This window comes from Pollachius pollachius (genome assembly GCF_949987615.1).
Source record: "Pollachius pollachius genome assembly, chromosome: 9".
Classification (NCBI taxonomy): domain Eukaryota; kingdom Metazoa; phylum Chordata; class Actinopteri; order Gadiformes; family Gadidae; genus Pollachius; species Pollachius pollachius.
Window position 1 is genome coordinate 1,045,360 of NC_136942.1, and position 16,128 is coordinate 1,061,487.

General features: G+C 47.6%; 1 protein-coding gene across 1 annotated transcript in view; it reads right to left on the reverse strand.

Moving 5' to 3' along the window:
* The window catches only part of LOC307081089 (voltage-dependent calcium channel subunit alpha-2/delta-1), a gene marked incomplete at both ends in the record, with an annotated part of 55,819 nt that overhangs the window by 14,371 nt on the left and 25,320 nt on the right, over positions 1-16,128 (reverse strand). The window contains 16 exons of the mRNA XM_079744119.1: positions 1,209-1,285; positions 1,474-1,535; positions 1,843-1,914; positions 3,284-3,340; positions 5,250-5,309; positions 6,650-6,724; positions 7,091-7,171; positions 7,791-7,865; positions 8,244-8,333; positions 8,463-8,512; positions 8,761-8,839; positions 9,951-10,055; positions 11,117-11,275; positions 14,623-14,722; positions 15,027-15,077; positions 15,384-15,453. Coding sequence (XP_079600245.1) covers positions 1,209-1,285; positions 1,474-1,535; positions 1,843-1,914; positions 3,284-3,340; positions 5,250-5,309; positions 6,650-6,724; positions 7,091-7,171; positions 7,791-7,865; positions 8,244-8,333; positions 8,463-8,512; positions 8,761-8,839; positions 9,951-10,055; positions 11,117-11,275; positions 14,623-14,722; positions 15,027-15,077; positions 15,384-15,453 — 1,263 coding nt within the window. The remainder of the gene's footprint in view (positions 1-1,208; positions 1,286-1,473; positions 1,536-1,842; positions 1,915-3,283; positions 3,341-5,249; positions 5,310-6,649; positions 6,725-7,090; positions 7,172-7,790; positions 7,866-8,243; positions 8,334-8,462; positions 8,513-8,760; positions 8,840-9,950; positions 10,056-11,116; positions 11,276-14,622; positions 14,723-15,026; positions 15,078-15,383; positions 15,454-16,128) is intronic.

The window sequence follows — 16,128 nt, forward strand, 5'->3', positions numbered from 1 at the left end:
AGAGTGGGAGAGAGGGGTAGAGAGAGAGACAGAGAAAGAAAGAGACAAACACAGACATTCTTATACACTTATACTCATTTGCACCAGCACATTCGTTTGCAGGTGCAGGGGCTTCTTTAAGTTGTGCTCATTAGCTTTAGCATTAGCCGTGCAAAAGCTACCCAGGATGCTTTGTTAGCGCTTGTTGTGAAGGGAGAGACTGGAGAGGATCGGGGTTGGATGAAGTCTGGAAATACGATACACTACTAGAGAGCAAATGAACAACTGACTGAAGGCGGAGGGGGGAGCAGGACATGAATGATGCAAGGTATAAGAGGGGGTAGGAGAGAAAGGTGGAGACAGTTTTATAACCCAGAGAGAGAGGTGGGGTACCAAGAAGGAGACAGAAGGGGGTTGTGAGTTAGACAGAACCCTAGTTAGGAGGGTGTGCGTGTTCCAAGGGGCGGCGCGTCTGTCCGGTGCGTTACGGGGGTAATAAGTCTGCACCAAAGGGAAGGATCTAGAAGTGGAAAAGGGAGAACAGAGATGGAGACGAAGGGAGGGAGAGAGGAATGGGGGGGGGGGAGCTGGAGATGTAGATAACAGGTCCTCTGACAACGCTGTGAAATGGGTAAACTGTCGTTTCACCGCTCAGTAAAAAGAGGTGATAATGAGCTAGTGGGGGGGATGTGTGGAGTGTGCTCTGTCTCCTCTCACGAGCCAAGATGTCCGTCAAAGGAAAGTGGAGGTCAGGAAGGAAAAGGGGCGGCAGGGATGGGGGAAGGAGGGACAGAAGAAGCGCAGGAGATGAAAAAGAGCCAGCGTTTTGATTTAGGGTCAGGGGGAGAGCCAAGCATGTGTGGGCGGAGGGACAACTCTCTGGAGAGTCACGCTACGGTGGAGCCACTAAGGGGACAGACAGACAGACAGACAGACAGACAGACAGACAGACAGACAGACAGACAGACAGACTCTCTCTCTCTCTCTCTCTCTCTCTCTCTCTCTCTCTCGAACCTCCAGCCAGGATGAACGACAGCCAGTCCAAGCAGGAATACAGCCCTGATTGATTGTTAGCCGTTCAAGTCCGGGGCAGGACACCTTGTTAGTGAGCCCGGTTAAGTCATGAGAGTTAGAGCAAGGCTTGTCTCGCTGACGGGGAAAGCACTGAGTTTGACCACGTCTTTAGCATGTCTATGCTATAGACACTGAGAGCATGACCGCATACTCACATTTGGCTTCCTCTATGTCGTTCCCCAGCTTGGCTTGAATAAAGTGTTCACTGTATTTAGGCAGGACAAGGGCGAGGCTGTAGGGGAAATGAATACGAACAAAACACCGTGGACGGATTTTGCAAAGCGACATTTGGTTAAAAAAGGCGATCGGTTATCGCTACTAGGTAAGATGAGCTGACGTGTTGTAGATTTTGGAAACTGGCATGCGCGTTGTACATAATCCAATTTGTCATATTTTGAAGATGTTGTAACAAAAGTTCACCTGTAATCTGTTCCGTTTACCGGTCCCCACGTGTAGGTCCGCACACCTCTGTCTATGTACCGCTGTCAAAGATCACACACACACGCGCACACACACACACACACACACACACACACACACACACACACACACACACACACACACACACACACACACATCACACACACACAAATCAATGAACCCCTATTTAGAGAGCCCCATTACTACTCAGTCCTGGGGAAGATACAGGGTTCCCATGATGTCACGATAAGCAGAAGTTCAATGTTAGACAGTTTACCTTGGAGCCGTGCTACAGACACCTACTCATACATCTGGTCGACCTCTGGATCCTGTCCAGTTGACTACATGTTGTGTTAGCCTCCTGCTCACCTCATCCTGGGTCTTCACTAAGGTCTCAATGGTCTGCTCTCCTATCTCGCCGTCTATCATCATTCTCCTGATCTGGAGAGAGATACAGAGAGAGAGAGGGAGACAGAGAGAGAGAGGGAGACAGAGAGAGAGGGGGAGACAGAGAGAGAGGGAGACAGAGAGAGAGAGAGAGAGAGAGAGAGAGAGGGAGACAGAGAGAGAGACAGACAGAGAGAGAGGGAGAGAGACAGAGAGAGAGAGACAGAGAGGGAGGCAGAGAGACAGAGAGAGAGCGAGAGAGACAGAGAGAGAGACAGACAGAGAGAGAGAGACAGAGCGAGAGAGGGAGACAGAGAGAGAGAGGGAGGGAGACAGAGAGAGGGAGAGAGAGACAGAGAGAGAGAGAGAGAGAGAGAGAGAGAGAGAGAGAGAGAAGGGGGAGTGAAATCTAAACATATTCTAATAATAGACACAAATACACACACAGTTGAGTCGAGGATGGTGTAAAACCATGTTTGACGACTGGGTAGAGACAGAGGCAGATAGCTTCATCAGTGTTGTCAGGGGAGACGGGACATCTGTGTGTATTTGCGCAGTTACCCAACCGTTCCACATCTGCATCAATAAGTGTTGTGTCAGAAAACTGAAAAATATATTTATATTCACATATTGTTTTTCCCCGCTGGTGGCTTTCGAACCTCTGATGACAAGGAGACAGGTGGATGATGAGTGAACTGGTTTATTTTAGAGTTTGAATTAATGTTACATGCAGAGCAGGTGTTCCGTGCTGCCATGTCAGAGAGTAGCTGTGTTCGAATTCTCAGTGGTTAATTTCATGCACTATATAGTGCACTTAAAATACCCAAAATTTGAGTGTACATACGATGTTCCCTACATGTTACTCCCGTATACCACAATGCAATGCGGCTTTCATTTAGAAATGTCAACAATTTATTTGGGATTCAACATAGAAAATTTAACATTCAAAATTAATTAAAAAAACCTTGATCAAGGAAATGTAACATTCAACATCAATACAACCTCCAGCTTTCCTCGTGGGTGCCCGGGTTGTTTACATGATGAGGGCGCATCTGTCTGCGTCACACAAATACCCGGCGCATTTACTGACGCAAATGACGTTTAGAAATGTTCAGCGTAGTGTCCGAATTCTCGTTTGTTCGTTCCCTATATAGTGCACTATATCATGAACACTATATAGGGAATAGTGAGTGAGTGAATGGGGAACGATTTGGAACACAGCTAGTGTGTGTAGTGACGGCTCCTTTATCCGGTTTGCATTGAAGGCCCAATGCACCACAGGTGTGCAGCCCCAGCAAGCCCCAGAGTCCAATCAGCCTGACGCAGGGTAGGTGAGGCACACACACACACACACTCACACTCACACACACACACACACACACACACACATAGAGTCAGGTAGAAAGAGAGAAACAAAGAGTACCTCAACTTTAACGTCGTTCTCCAGCTCAGCATCCATTAGGTCAAGGGTCACAGGCTCCTGGAATTTAGGGTTCTGGTGGAAAGAAAATGGCGTACATAAAACAACAGACATTATCACATTTCCACAAAGTACTATCTATCAGCTGGCAGATCGGTTGTTCCCCAAATGTAGCTTGCAGCGTGATGCTACAGCTTCACTTTCTATTGGCCGTTTTGAAGTCCTCATCAACTGCAGTAAACCGCTGAACCCACCATCACTATTCAGATGTGGGTTCAAAGCATAGAGGTGGATGCCCTATCTTCTAAACGGTGTCCCTAACGGCGATTTCCTTTCAAATACCTACGAGCCCGGCATGTTCATAAGCATATGCTTGTGATCACTGCAGCGCTGGCTCTCTTCTGGTCCTTCTCTGTGAGTCGTATGGGCTCCACGGGCGCAGGTTCTGGAACACCGTGGGTTGGTCCATGCAGAAGGCTACAGCTGGTGACCTCCTGACAACAGATCTAAGACAGAGCTGCCACCGCTGAACCCCTCTTCATGCAAACTGACACTGGTGCTCGTTAGCGTTCTCTCTTTAAAAAGCCTATGGGTCTCAGTTAAGTTTAATGATGCCATAAAATGGTAGGAGAAATACATGGCTCCTACCATAAAACCGGCAGAATATGCAACCCGATACACATTTGGCTTGAATAAAAACGTTTTGCCGAAACTTTACTCGTTGGCCGTCGAAAGGAAATCGCATCAAAAGATCGTTGTGCGGTCGGGGCGTGTGGAGTTGACGGACGCTTTCATGTGTGTCGCTTTTCTCATGGGATGTATGTCAGTCTATTGCAAAAAAAATGAAATCAACATGTATGCGATTTGGAATGGAAGAGATGGATAGTCGGTCCATCTGGTTCCATGCCAGCTCTAATTTAATCTTCCTGTGAAGATCAATGCTGGGACTTGGGACAATGAGCCCCCTGCTACACAGCGACATGTGAACGAGAACCCTGGAGGAGTCAGGGTCTGCACCGAAAAATAAAAACACATAAAAACAGCAACTTACATTAAAGTGTCAGCAAAAGGGAGAGTGAAGTCAGTGGCGGAGTGAGATGAAGAATGATGAAGATGAGGCCAGACCCCCAACGAAAAACAAGAAAATAAAGAATAAGACATCAAGAGCCGTGGCGCAGCAGACAGAATCAAACATCAAACAGATGTGCAACAAAATGGAAAGAAAGGCAAGGAGGGCCGCACGGGACGGAGGGAGAGGAAGAGTAAGGAAGAAGAAAGTCAAGCTGGGGACGGGAGGGAAAGGTAGAAACACAGCAGAGGACCACTACTGAGTCTGAGCCGCAGCACAACTCGGAGGGTTGTTTGGGTATTCGATTAAAAAAGATAAAGCAAGACAAAGTGTAATCTACCGCAGAGTGCGTGACACCGCACAGTTGGTGACAGGGAGGTATTCAAGGTCGTGGTACGTATTTGAGCACATCGCCCTTTGGTGAGGCCGCTCTAGAGACTGACAGCTGTGTGTGTCTGAAGTCAGATCTTGAACACACAGCCCAGGGGAGAGGTGAGGGAACCAAACACTGCCTCACTCAAATCCTGCCCTCTTTTAACTGAAATAATGTAAGTGTGTGCCTGTGTTTGTGCGCGATTGCGCATCAATGAGTGAGAGTGCGTGTACATCTATGGGTGAGTGTGTTTGTGTGAGCGTGTCTGTGTATGCGCATGGAAGTTTTTATTCCACTGTTTTTTTACCAAAAGCTGCATCGGAAAAAAGAGGAATTCAACAATGATTCCGCCACTCAAAGGTGACTTAAAGGGTTGGAGTTTATGCTAAGGCAAAGTTTATACTAAGATTTCAAGGTTTACAGAAGCTGTATTGTTACCAGGGAAGCTGGCTGGTTTTCTATTTCTACCTGGAAATCTACAGGCACTGCAGTAGAGACTACTTCTGCATCCTCCTCTACAGGCTCACCTCATAGAAGCTGGCAGCATACATATTACTGAGTCTGAGCTGCCTTTGACGGATCCGCTTCTAGTGCACAGAGTACAGAAACACTGTGGATGGCCACGCACGCACGCACACACATACACACACACACACACACACACCAACATAGCAACACACGCTCTCACACTCTTAAGGTGACGTGAGATTCAATCCATTATGCGTGTCACTGCTGATCACAGTGGGATACGTCTGAAGACATGAGATGTAGACGTGGATCCCAAAGGACGGGGTCTGTTCAACTTGTGAAGAGTTAACCCCCAGTCCAGTGCCCCCAGGCCTGGGGTAGCACATGGATGCACTGTGGCCTTCCCAGAGAAACCCACGCCTGGAGGCTGGGGGTAACAGTCGGTGAGGCTGGGGCGAGGTCTTACTGGATGATAGGTTGGGACCTAATGGTGTTATAATGGTGGCAAAAGCCCTTGGCAAGAATAAATATGTGAACCACGGGTTCACATATTCATACTTGCCATGGGCTACACGTACTGTTACATTGATCTCAAGTAAAAGGTCAGCACAGAGGCCTCCCACACCAAAGGCAAGGGCCAACCCGGACTTGTTGTAGCATATGTAGCTTTAACACTCGAACCTGCCACAAGGACCTGCCACTGTATATCCCACTAGGCCATTATAACCAGGTTAACAGGTTATAACATACACCTGTGTTAGCCAAGACTATCACAGCTCTGTTTTAAAGCTCTATAATGAAATAATCAGTGGTGAGTAATAAGTAACAAGATAAGTTGCTCTGATTCAGTTTTTTTTTTGTTCAAAATGTCTGCCATGTATTTGCCTGCTTTGACTCTTTATTCAAGATCACTCAGAGGGGTCTAATTGTATCTTTAAATAAATAAAACATTTCTGAGTGAAGCTTTTCTTTGGTCCTCTAAAGTTCACTTAAGAGAATGACCATTTCTTAATGAGTTTTGTCAGAGAAAATATACTATAGATGATTTGAATAGCAGTTCAGGTCTTGGCAACCTAGCCTTAATTATTCCCTCGGGATCATGTCACCCTCTCATCTCAGTGAAAATCATATAAAAAAGAACATGGAATGTTAAAAGGCTTTGGCAGAACCGTCAGCTCATTTATTTCATTATATGTAGATGTATACTCTGCACGTATGACAGCTGGCTGCCAGCTCTCTAGCTAATACATGTCAAACAGTAATGAGCAACCTTCGGGCTGACATCTGCAGCCAGAGGACATCCAATCATACTCTTTGTAGGAAACGTTTGTCAGAGAACCTCTGCCTTGCTACTGTTTCATCCTTCTCTGGGGGACTGGAGAATGTTCCATCAGGGTGTTGAGGACGATACAAACGCAGTGCACACGACATGTAGTGGACGAAGAGGAGGATGACCCACCTTGGGCTGAAGGTTGGGATGCAACAGGACGTAGCCGTTTGGGTCGATGGCAAAGTAGTATCCGTTTGGCCCGATCTGAAACCGAGATGAGAGAGGACAGATATGCGTAGTTATGATCCCCAAACCCAAAGACTGGGCTGTTCCTAGTAATAGACGTTAAAAAAACACCTAAATGCCTTCAGGTCAGAGGATTATTGCGGGGGGAAAGGCTATGTAGGCTTCTGCAGAAACTAATATCATCTGTGGTCACAAAGACGTCAAGTAAGAGTGACACATTTCATTACAATGCTTTATCATTTCACTCGCCCAGAGAGCACACAATGAACTCTTCTTTGACTTGACAGACTCAGTTTGTGTGTGTGTGTGTGTGCGTGTGTGCGTGTGTGTGTGTGTGTGTGTGTGTGTGTGTGTGTGTGTGTGTGCGTCACTGCTCCTACTCACAGTAAATCGTGGTGTTAGTTTCTTGATGTCATTCAGCGACACATCGATCCCCATCACCCCGAGAATCAATTGGTTCTGGGTCTTTAACAGAGAGACAGACAGAGAGACAGACAGAAAGACAGACAGAGAGACAGAGGGACACACAGAGAGAGACAGACAAAAAAGAGAGAAAAAAAAAAGAGAGACAGAGAGACAGAAAGAAAGAGAGAGAGACAGAAAGACAGAGGGACAGAGAGACGGACAAAATACATACAGACAGAGACAGAGAGGGAGAGACAGACAGAGAGACAGAGAGGCAGAGAAGCAGAGAGAGAGAGAGAGAGACAGACAGACAGACAGACAGACAGACAGACAGACAGACAGACAGACAGACAGACAGACAGACAGACAGACAGACAGAGAGGCAGAGAAGCAGAGAGAGAGAGAGAGAGAGAGAGAGAAGCAGAGAGAGAGAGAGAGAGAGACAGACAGACAGACAGACAGACAGACAGACAGACAGACAGACAGACAGACAGACAGACAGAGAGGCAGAGAAGCAGAGACAAAGAGAGAGAGAGAGAGAGAGGCAGAGAAGCAGAGAGAGAGAGAGAGAGAGAGGGAGAGAGAGAGAGAAATGGAGTCAGAGAACAAAGAGAATGTATGCATGAGCTCCCAGGTTGGCCCGGGGCTCCATGTAGTGTGTCACTGCACTGGCCTGTACCTCTCCATTCGTATCGTCTCTGCTTCTGGTCCTGTTGAACACCGGCAGTGTGCCTGTGATGACCAGCCCCAGTTCCTGGAGAGAAGGAGGATCAGCGTTCTGTTAGTGAGTTATTAGAAGGGAACAGTCAAATATACTAACATTAAGTACCACTTCACACACGTGGGGTCGCCCAGGAGACCGGAATTTGGTCCGGGATTGGAATTTGGTCCCTGTTTTCCACATGTGTATGAAGCAGCACCGGCTAGAAACATTTAAAAATAGCAAAGTGTACACCCTTAATTTGTACTGTGAAAAGATGAGAAATGATGGAACAGTCTTGAAAGGTGGAGGCTGTTACCCTGCTATGTAAATACCAACAACGTACCAACAGAAAGACAATAATACATTTTATGCAACATAACCTGGATCAGGAAACTGTATTCAAGGATAGATGTCAGTGTTCAATCCTACCAGAGCATCCAGGTACACATTGGTCCACTGGACCTGCTTGGCCTGCTGACCAGCCCTCACCATGGGCCTCCCAAGCACATCCAGATACTCCTACACACACACACACACACACACACACACACACACACACACTTCTTACTGAATATCCAATGCATTACTTATGGACACATTGGTTAAATAGGCCTCCATTATGCAGTAAAATCCTAGTAACAAATTCACCTGCGTGTTTATTCGGATGGCGCCGATGGAGGGAATCTCGTAAAAGTATCCTGGAAAACAGTCATCATAATAATAGATGAGCGTGGAAATGGGATACTTGCCTGAGGGAAGTACAGCTCGAGGGTGCAGCAGATAGAAAATACGGCTGGCATCCCTATTAGAAAGTGTCACGCACTACAATATGCTACAATGGAGCCCGGGAAGAGGAATTTCATGACTGTAAGAGTGTTGTACAGTAGCTGCAGTGCTATTAAGAGTAGCTTAACAACCTGGATAACGGTGTTCTCGAATGCTGTACCTTTATTAGTACATGCCATCCACTGGATCGGTCCTTTGTCATAGTTGTGCTGGCCCACAGAGAAGGTGAACACCCTCACCTGAAACAGGACGGCACAGTTAAACAGTCTGCCACGCCCCGGGCAAGACGTGCGCAATCCCAACCGACTGGAAGAATCAGATCGGTCACGATGAGGACACGATTTAACGATTGGCCAGAACTAGGGGATCACGGTCAGATCGGTCCCTACCCCGGTCGTAAATATGAAACGCGTTTGGTATTTACGACCAGGATCGGCAGCAGGCTACAGATGTGAATCCTTAACCCCCGCACAGCACAGGATGATGTGGACCCAGTGTTCAGAGTGACCTGCCCTATTTTGGAGCAGAACACTGCAAAGGGGCAAAATGAGGGTTAACATCAGGCTATATATATCTTCGAATTTGCCCCCATCATTCGAACACAGTAGAAAACACAAACACCGTCAGAGGTAGGTCCCATCCTGTTATTTTTGATTATTTTGAATGAAAGAATTCTGTGTTTCATCAAGATTAGTTTCAGTGGAGGAGTGTTGGCACCGCCACTGTAGTGTAATCGCACAGATGATTGTATTTAAAGAAAATATATACACACTCAAAAATGTGAGGTATAGGTTTAGCTAACGCGGACCTATTTATCTTTGTTCCATGTGTACTTGCACTATGCAGAATAATAGATCATAGTGTATGTGGATCAATTGTATACTGTATATGTATGCATCTATGCATATAAAGTATTTGTGTTTCTATTCCAGAGAATTTGCACAACAAACACACACACACACACGCACACATCCACACACACGTGGATGCTTTAGAAAGGATGTGCAGACGGAAGATCAAATCCAAAGGGAGCTCCAAAAAGCTGTGTCTTGTAAAACTGTTGTGAGAGCCCATCAAGCCACATTAAAGTAACTCACTCAGCCTACTGTTTCATAAGCTATTGCGTGTGTGTGTGTGTGTGTGTGTGTGTGTGTGTGTGTGTGTGTGTGTGTGTGTGTGTGTGTGTGTGTGTGTTTGTTTTTGCATCTGTGTTTTTTTGGGCAAGTGTGCATGTGTGTGTGCATATCTGCCCCGGTGTGTCTGTGCGCGCATACGTATGTGCACGCGTCTGTGTGTGTGTGTGTGTGTGTGCGAGCGCGTGTCTGTGCGCCCGTGTGTGTGTTTACCTACTTTCTTGTCAGTGTTGTACTTCTCCAGGATGGCCTGGGCTCTCTCCTCTCCCCCGTCCGTAAACAGCATGATGATGTTGTTGCAGTTGGCTCTGCTGACGTTTGTCTAAACAGAGAACAACACTCGCATCACTCCGAAATCTCCCGACAATGACGTCGAAGCGATACCGAAACAAACACAATGACAACTCCACACCAGAAGATACAGTTCCATGACCGCCGCCCCCATGGCTGTGAGCCGTGAGCACACACTGGTAATATCGTTCCATGCTGTGGGTGGCTTAAGGATAATCATACTCCCTCGAAGCCAAGAGCGTTCCTCTGTGTAACTCTGTTCTTTCCCTTTACGACGCCTGTTTGAAGGACTACTGTGCAGTGTTTGGTCTCTCGGGTTCACATTAAATAGCATATTGGTATTCTGTTTGTTTGTTCGTTTTTTCTGTGTTGACATGTGCATATAAACATAAGGGCAGTGAGCGTTGTACGTTGAGGTGCACACGGTTGGCATGCCAACAAACCGACGCGCCTCCTGATGGAATGCATGTTGCGCTCCTGTTGTCTACCTCTCTATGCTTCAAGGACAACGAGTTTGTAGTCACTGTTCACCCAGAAGACACGGCTTATACGGACACAGTGTTGTGAGAGTGTGGAATGCAGTTATTCCAAGACCATGCATTGTTATATTTGCCCTCCTTGCTGCAAAACGTGTAGTTCGGTTTTGAAGACATGTCGCCCAGCAGTTTAACACAGGTTTATTAAGAGGTTTAACAGGTTCTTTGATAGGAGGTAGATATGGTTTGGTATTTGACCCTACATATGGCAATTTTTTAAATTCATTTTTAATTCATTTTATTTTTTGATCACCCTCATCCTGTCCCAAATAAGTGGTATGAATAGCAGAGTAGCCAGAGCAAACGCAGACATAGAGAGGGTGACAACATGGTCTGCCACCAGATGGCAGTGTTTGACCATTTTTGCAGAAATTTCAAAGGAGGAACATTGCATGCATCCTATGCAAATCATTGATCATTGCTCTCATAGTAGTGACCCCCCTCTCCCTGCCCATTATTCACACACTATTGTCTCACTGTTGACCTCTCACCAACATACACCTTATACATACACCTTTATGCATCATTCTGCGTTTGCGCGGAAACATATTCTCACCACGGAGAGTTGCTCGAAAGCAAACTCAAATCCTTTGGTGTAGTTGGTGATGCCCTTGGCTTTGATGTTGTGGACGGCGTCCTTCAGCAGCTTCTTGTTCCTGACGTTGGCCTGGACCAGGTGGTCGAAGCAGCCCGAAATATTCACCCTGGTGTTGAACTGGAAGGCAAACCAGCCAACAGAAGGAGGTCTTGAGTCTTGGTGTCTAGCTAGCTCCGTCCTGTGTAAAGCACCTCGGCTGTGTTGAAAAGCGCTGTTTAGATGGATTGTTATTATTATTATTACTAAATAGCATTTGAGGACATGACTAGAGGCAGAGTTGCCAACCATGAACCCCAAAAATAGCCCCAGCATCAGAAAACACAAGGATATTCATTTCGATAAAACTGTCCCTCAAGCGCGGACACACAAACACACACAAACACACACACACACACACACACACACACACACACACACACACACACACATCCATCCACCCATATCTGTGTTTGGCCTTGGCTATTATGAGTCGGTGGTAAACAGACACATTCATCAGGAGTCACTAATTGCTCTACATCCTGCAAGCTCAGTGATCTGGTACCCATGGAAACACCATTTGCTTCGGAAGAAAGGGAGGCAGGTTTTAAGAACACAATCTAACCGGAGGTGAGCCTCACACAACGTCTAACACTGATACGCACACACACACGCACTCGTACACACACAAACACACACACACACATGCACAACAGACAGGAACATGCATGGAGATGCAGGCTCACGGAAAGAAGACGCACAGGACAGAGAACACAGAACCAAAGGGCAGCGCGGTGCAGCCGGCAGTCTGCCGGTGTGGTTCGGGAACCCTGGGAGAGCAACTCTGCAACTCATCGATCACGACCGGGCAATGTGTCTCCGGGGGCAGAGGCCCTGGGGATCGACAGATCCACACGGCCGTGCAGATAGTAGGGCACAGAGGGCCATCTCACTGGATGTACATCTGCATAGGCTTGCGTGTGCACTGTGCTTGCATTTGCGTTTGGTCAGTGTGTGTGTGTGTGTGTGATCCCATTGCATTGACAGTAACCGCCAAAGGGATTAAGGGACAAAACTGCCCTGAGGCTCGTTGACAAGTGCTGCAAATGATGTACGGGTCTTGCAAATACTGAGTTGTTGCTGTGTGTGCGTGTGCGTGTGCGTGCGTGTGCGTGTGCGTGCGTGTGCGTGTGTGTGTGTGTGTGTGTGTGTGTGTCCCTGTAGAGTTGAATAATATCCCATGCAAATCCCCCTTCCTGTCTTGTGATCCTATTACAGCGGGTCCTTGTGTGTGTTTGTGTGAGGGTTCAGGTTTTGGGGACCGGGGGGGGGGGGGGGGGGGGGGGGGGGGGGGGGGGGGGGGGGGGGGGGGGGGGGGGGGGGGGGGATTAGTAGCGGCACACGGGAGGAGGAGAGGAGGAGTAATCTCCACAAGCCCTAATCCCGGAGGAGTCAGTGCTCCGCTTGGTCCCGCTCGGCCCGCTGGACGGAGCGGAGGCAGCGACGCCGTCCCTGAGGAGTGAGGAGTCAGGACGACGGTCGAGAGAGGGCGAGAGGCGAGCGGGAATAAGAGCGAGAGAGACCTGCCATCTGCACCTGTCCACCAGTCCATGAGGTGTGTGTGCGCGAGTGTGTGTGCGTGTGTGTATGTACATGTGCGTGCGTAAGTGTGTATGTACGTGTAGGTGTGTGTGTGGGTTTGCGCGTGTGAGTGTGTGTGTGTGTGTGTGTGTGTGTGTGTGTGTGTGTGTGTGTGTGTGTGTGTGTGTGTGCTATTGTGTGTGCGCGTGGTTGCATCTCCTTTGACCAAATGCCAAGCTAGTCCCTGGGCTTCTGTTAATGAGTGAAGATTAATGGGTAATATCAGCGATGAATGATTTAGTTTCAGGTTACAACACCCTCAAGGGCTCAGACATAGGGTTGTGTGTGCGTGTGCGTGTGTTTGTGTGTGTGAGTGTGTATGCGCGTGTGCGTGTGTAAGGCCGGCCCCCAGTCAACTTCCAACCGCCAGCATCCACGCTCAATGATCAGCAGACAGCTGTATACATACATACCTGCACAATTAGCTCTGTGTATAATCTCCTGCTTTGCATGCATTAACACAGGATAAATGCACATATACAGAGAGAAAGAGAGAGAGAGAAGGGAAGGGAAAAGAGCAGACAGATCTGTGCGTAAGAGGATTTGTTAGAAATGGACAAATAAATAGTAAGATGGTTCTCTTAAAATGAAGCGAGAGAAACACCACCAACAAAAGATCAGTGGCTAACTCCTAGTGGAGAAACTGACACAAAACTAAGACTTCAAGAAGTATAATTTGACAGAAAATGGGAAGAATGTACTGGATTGGAAAAATAACTAATAGACGATTACATCCTTAGGATGTTTGTTTTTTAGTTTTTAGTTTTTCTTTAGTTTATCTTGCCAACTTCAATCTTTTCTATATGCGGTGTAGAGTTGTTGCAACTGGCATGTTAAGATAAAAAAATATGTAGAAAAATATCTAAGTGAATTTTTTTATAATAATGAAGCGAGAGAGATGTAAAGAAAGGAGAGAGAGAGAGACAGAGACAGAGAGAGTGAGAGTGGGAGAGAGATCAAGAGAGAGCATGAGAGGGGGAGAGGGAGAGAAATGGAGAAACCTTTTATTGAGAGAAAAGATGGTCGTTGGCGCACGGTGAAATGCATCAGTGTTGTGAGTGAGCGATGAATGGGGAGGAGTTGGAGGGATGGAGGCGGTGTTGAATGGGAGGACAGATGTGTCCACTGACCAGGCGCTCATACTCTCATCCACCTTCACCCCTTTTAGACACACACACCTACACACGTGTGTACACACATGCCTGCATGCACACAAACGTGCACACAAAGTCACACACACATTCACACACTCACACACACACACACACACACACACACACACACACACACACACACACACACACACACACACACACACACAACGCGCGGCAGGGTTTAATCCTGTCCAGCCAATAGAGTTCTATTGGCTCTTTCATTACAGACCTGTTTCACAGTAGCAAGCCCAGGAGAAATCCATATTTCATTACTCCTCATCCATCTCACCTGTGTGTGTCTTTGTGTGTTTGCGTGTGTCCGCGTGTGCGTGCGTGTGGTGCGTGCGTGCGTGTGTAAGAGACATAACACCCGTTTACTGGAGAATTCTCTGTTAGCAACATTTCTAATTCCACATCTCAATTTCCCCTTTCGCCTTACCCTTAAAAGACCCCGCCCCCCACCTCCACCCCAGCCGGCTCAAAGGAATCACCTCCTGGGGACCAAGGTGGGGGGGGCTTACACCTTGTGATGAGCAACCCCCTGACGCCGATCAATCATGGAGTGTGAAACACGCGATGCCTTCAAGACCTCCGGTTACAAGCTGGGCCGCGGTGCAATGAGCGGCGAACGCCGATCTGAACGCCGCGCAGCTCGTGTCGGGGGCGTCCGTCAAGGGGCCGCTGAGTACTCACGTAGACCACGTTGACGTAGTCGTCGTCGGACAGGGTGTCCAGCATCTCGATCACAGAGGTCCGGATGAGCTTCAGAGTCAGGCCCGACACGCTGCCGCTCCTGCAGAGAGAAACAGAGAGCCGAGGTGTCACAATCCCCTCCTCTTCGCTCTCTCGCCGGCTGCACGACCTCCTCGCATTCTCAATTATGCCTTCGCTGAGCTTTTCTCTGAATGTAATTAAGAACTCCTCCGCCGCTGGGAAATATGGACTCAAGGCAGACGTCGGCCGGAGCGAGCAGTGCATTCTAATCAGCCGATACGATGATGTGATAATAACGAATCAAAGAGATCAATGGAGATGGTGAACCTGTGTGTGTGCGTTAATGCGTGCGTGCGTGCGTGTGTGCGTGCGGATTCACTCACGCATCCACCAGGATCAGCATGTCTTTGGGTGAGGCGGCACCTTGGATGTACCTGCGGCAGCGAGAACCATCGTATGTGAAGCAACTTGCACATTCATCGTAGCAAATACACCCCTACTAACACCGGCTCCGTACGCTTGGGTGCAAAATGGTTCACCGTTATAATAATGTCTTTATGAGCGTCTGCAATGCCCGATTAGGAATCACGTTGCAAATATATACTTTCGATTTAACAGTTATTCCTTTCAAGGTTTGTTATTTTTTTGTTATTGGATGAAGAGGTCCACGGGGCGGCTTTGCCGTGCAACAATCCGTTATTAAAGAGTGTGTTCCAACCTGGAGGGGAGGTGCGTCTTACCATGGTCTCCGTCGCACGTCGTACAGGTCAATCTTACTGGGGGTCTTGCGCACGTCCATCCATGGTGAAGCTAAGGAAGGTAAACCGTAAAGGTAAAGGTAACCGTAAAGTATAAGAGTACACGATGGTTCAAGCTCACTTGCTTCCTTCTGACACTGATTATATTCAAACAGTCTAAATCCAGTCGTCAAGCGTTGACAGAGCCCCGTGAACTCGACTTGACACTTCACGTCAATCACCGTCATGGATTTTTTGGAACCGTGACAAAACATGAAATGTCGTTGATTGAAATGACACAATGCGTCACATGCTACTACATCACCCTGTTTCAGCCCACCCCCCCTCAAAGAGCAGAAGTGTAGAGTAAAAGAAAACCTTTTCGTTGCATTTCCCGCATGAGGAGCTAGTCTCGTGTGTGCTCCACAGAGAGAGGAATAGGAACAGGCAGGAGCTTCCTGGGGCCAAATGAAACTTCATAAATATTACACATAAACGTTCCTCATAAAGCGACCCATGATGACAGAGAATCTTATGAATATAAATCGCAGGGCATAAATAAAACTCACTATCACTGGAGGAGTTGGAGGCTTCTAGACTTCTAAAGAGGCTATGACACCGCGCCACACCACGTTAGAACGTGTGGCTCATACAGCAGATGTATGAGGCACACACACTCACACACACACACACACACACACACCTTTTTCAGACACATAAACATATGCATACGCACTCAAACATATGT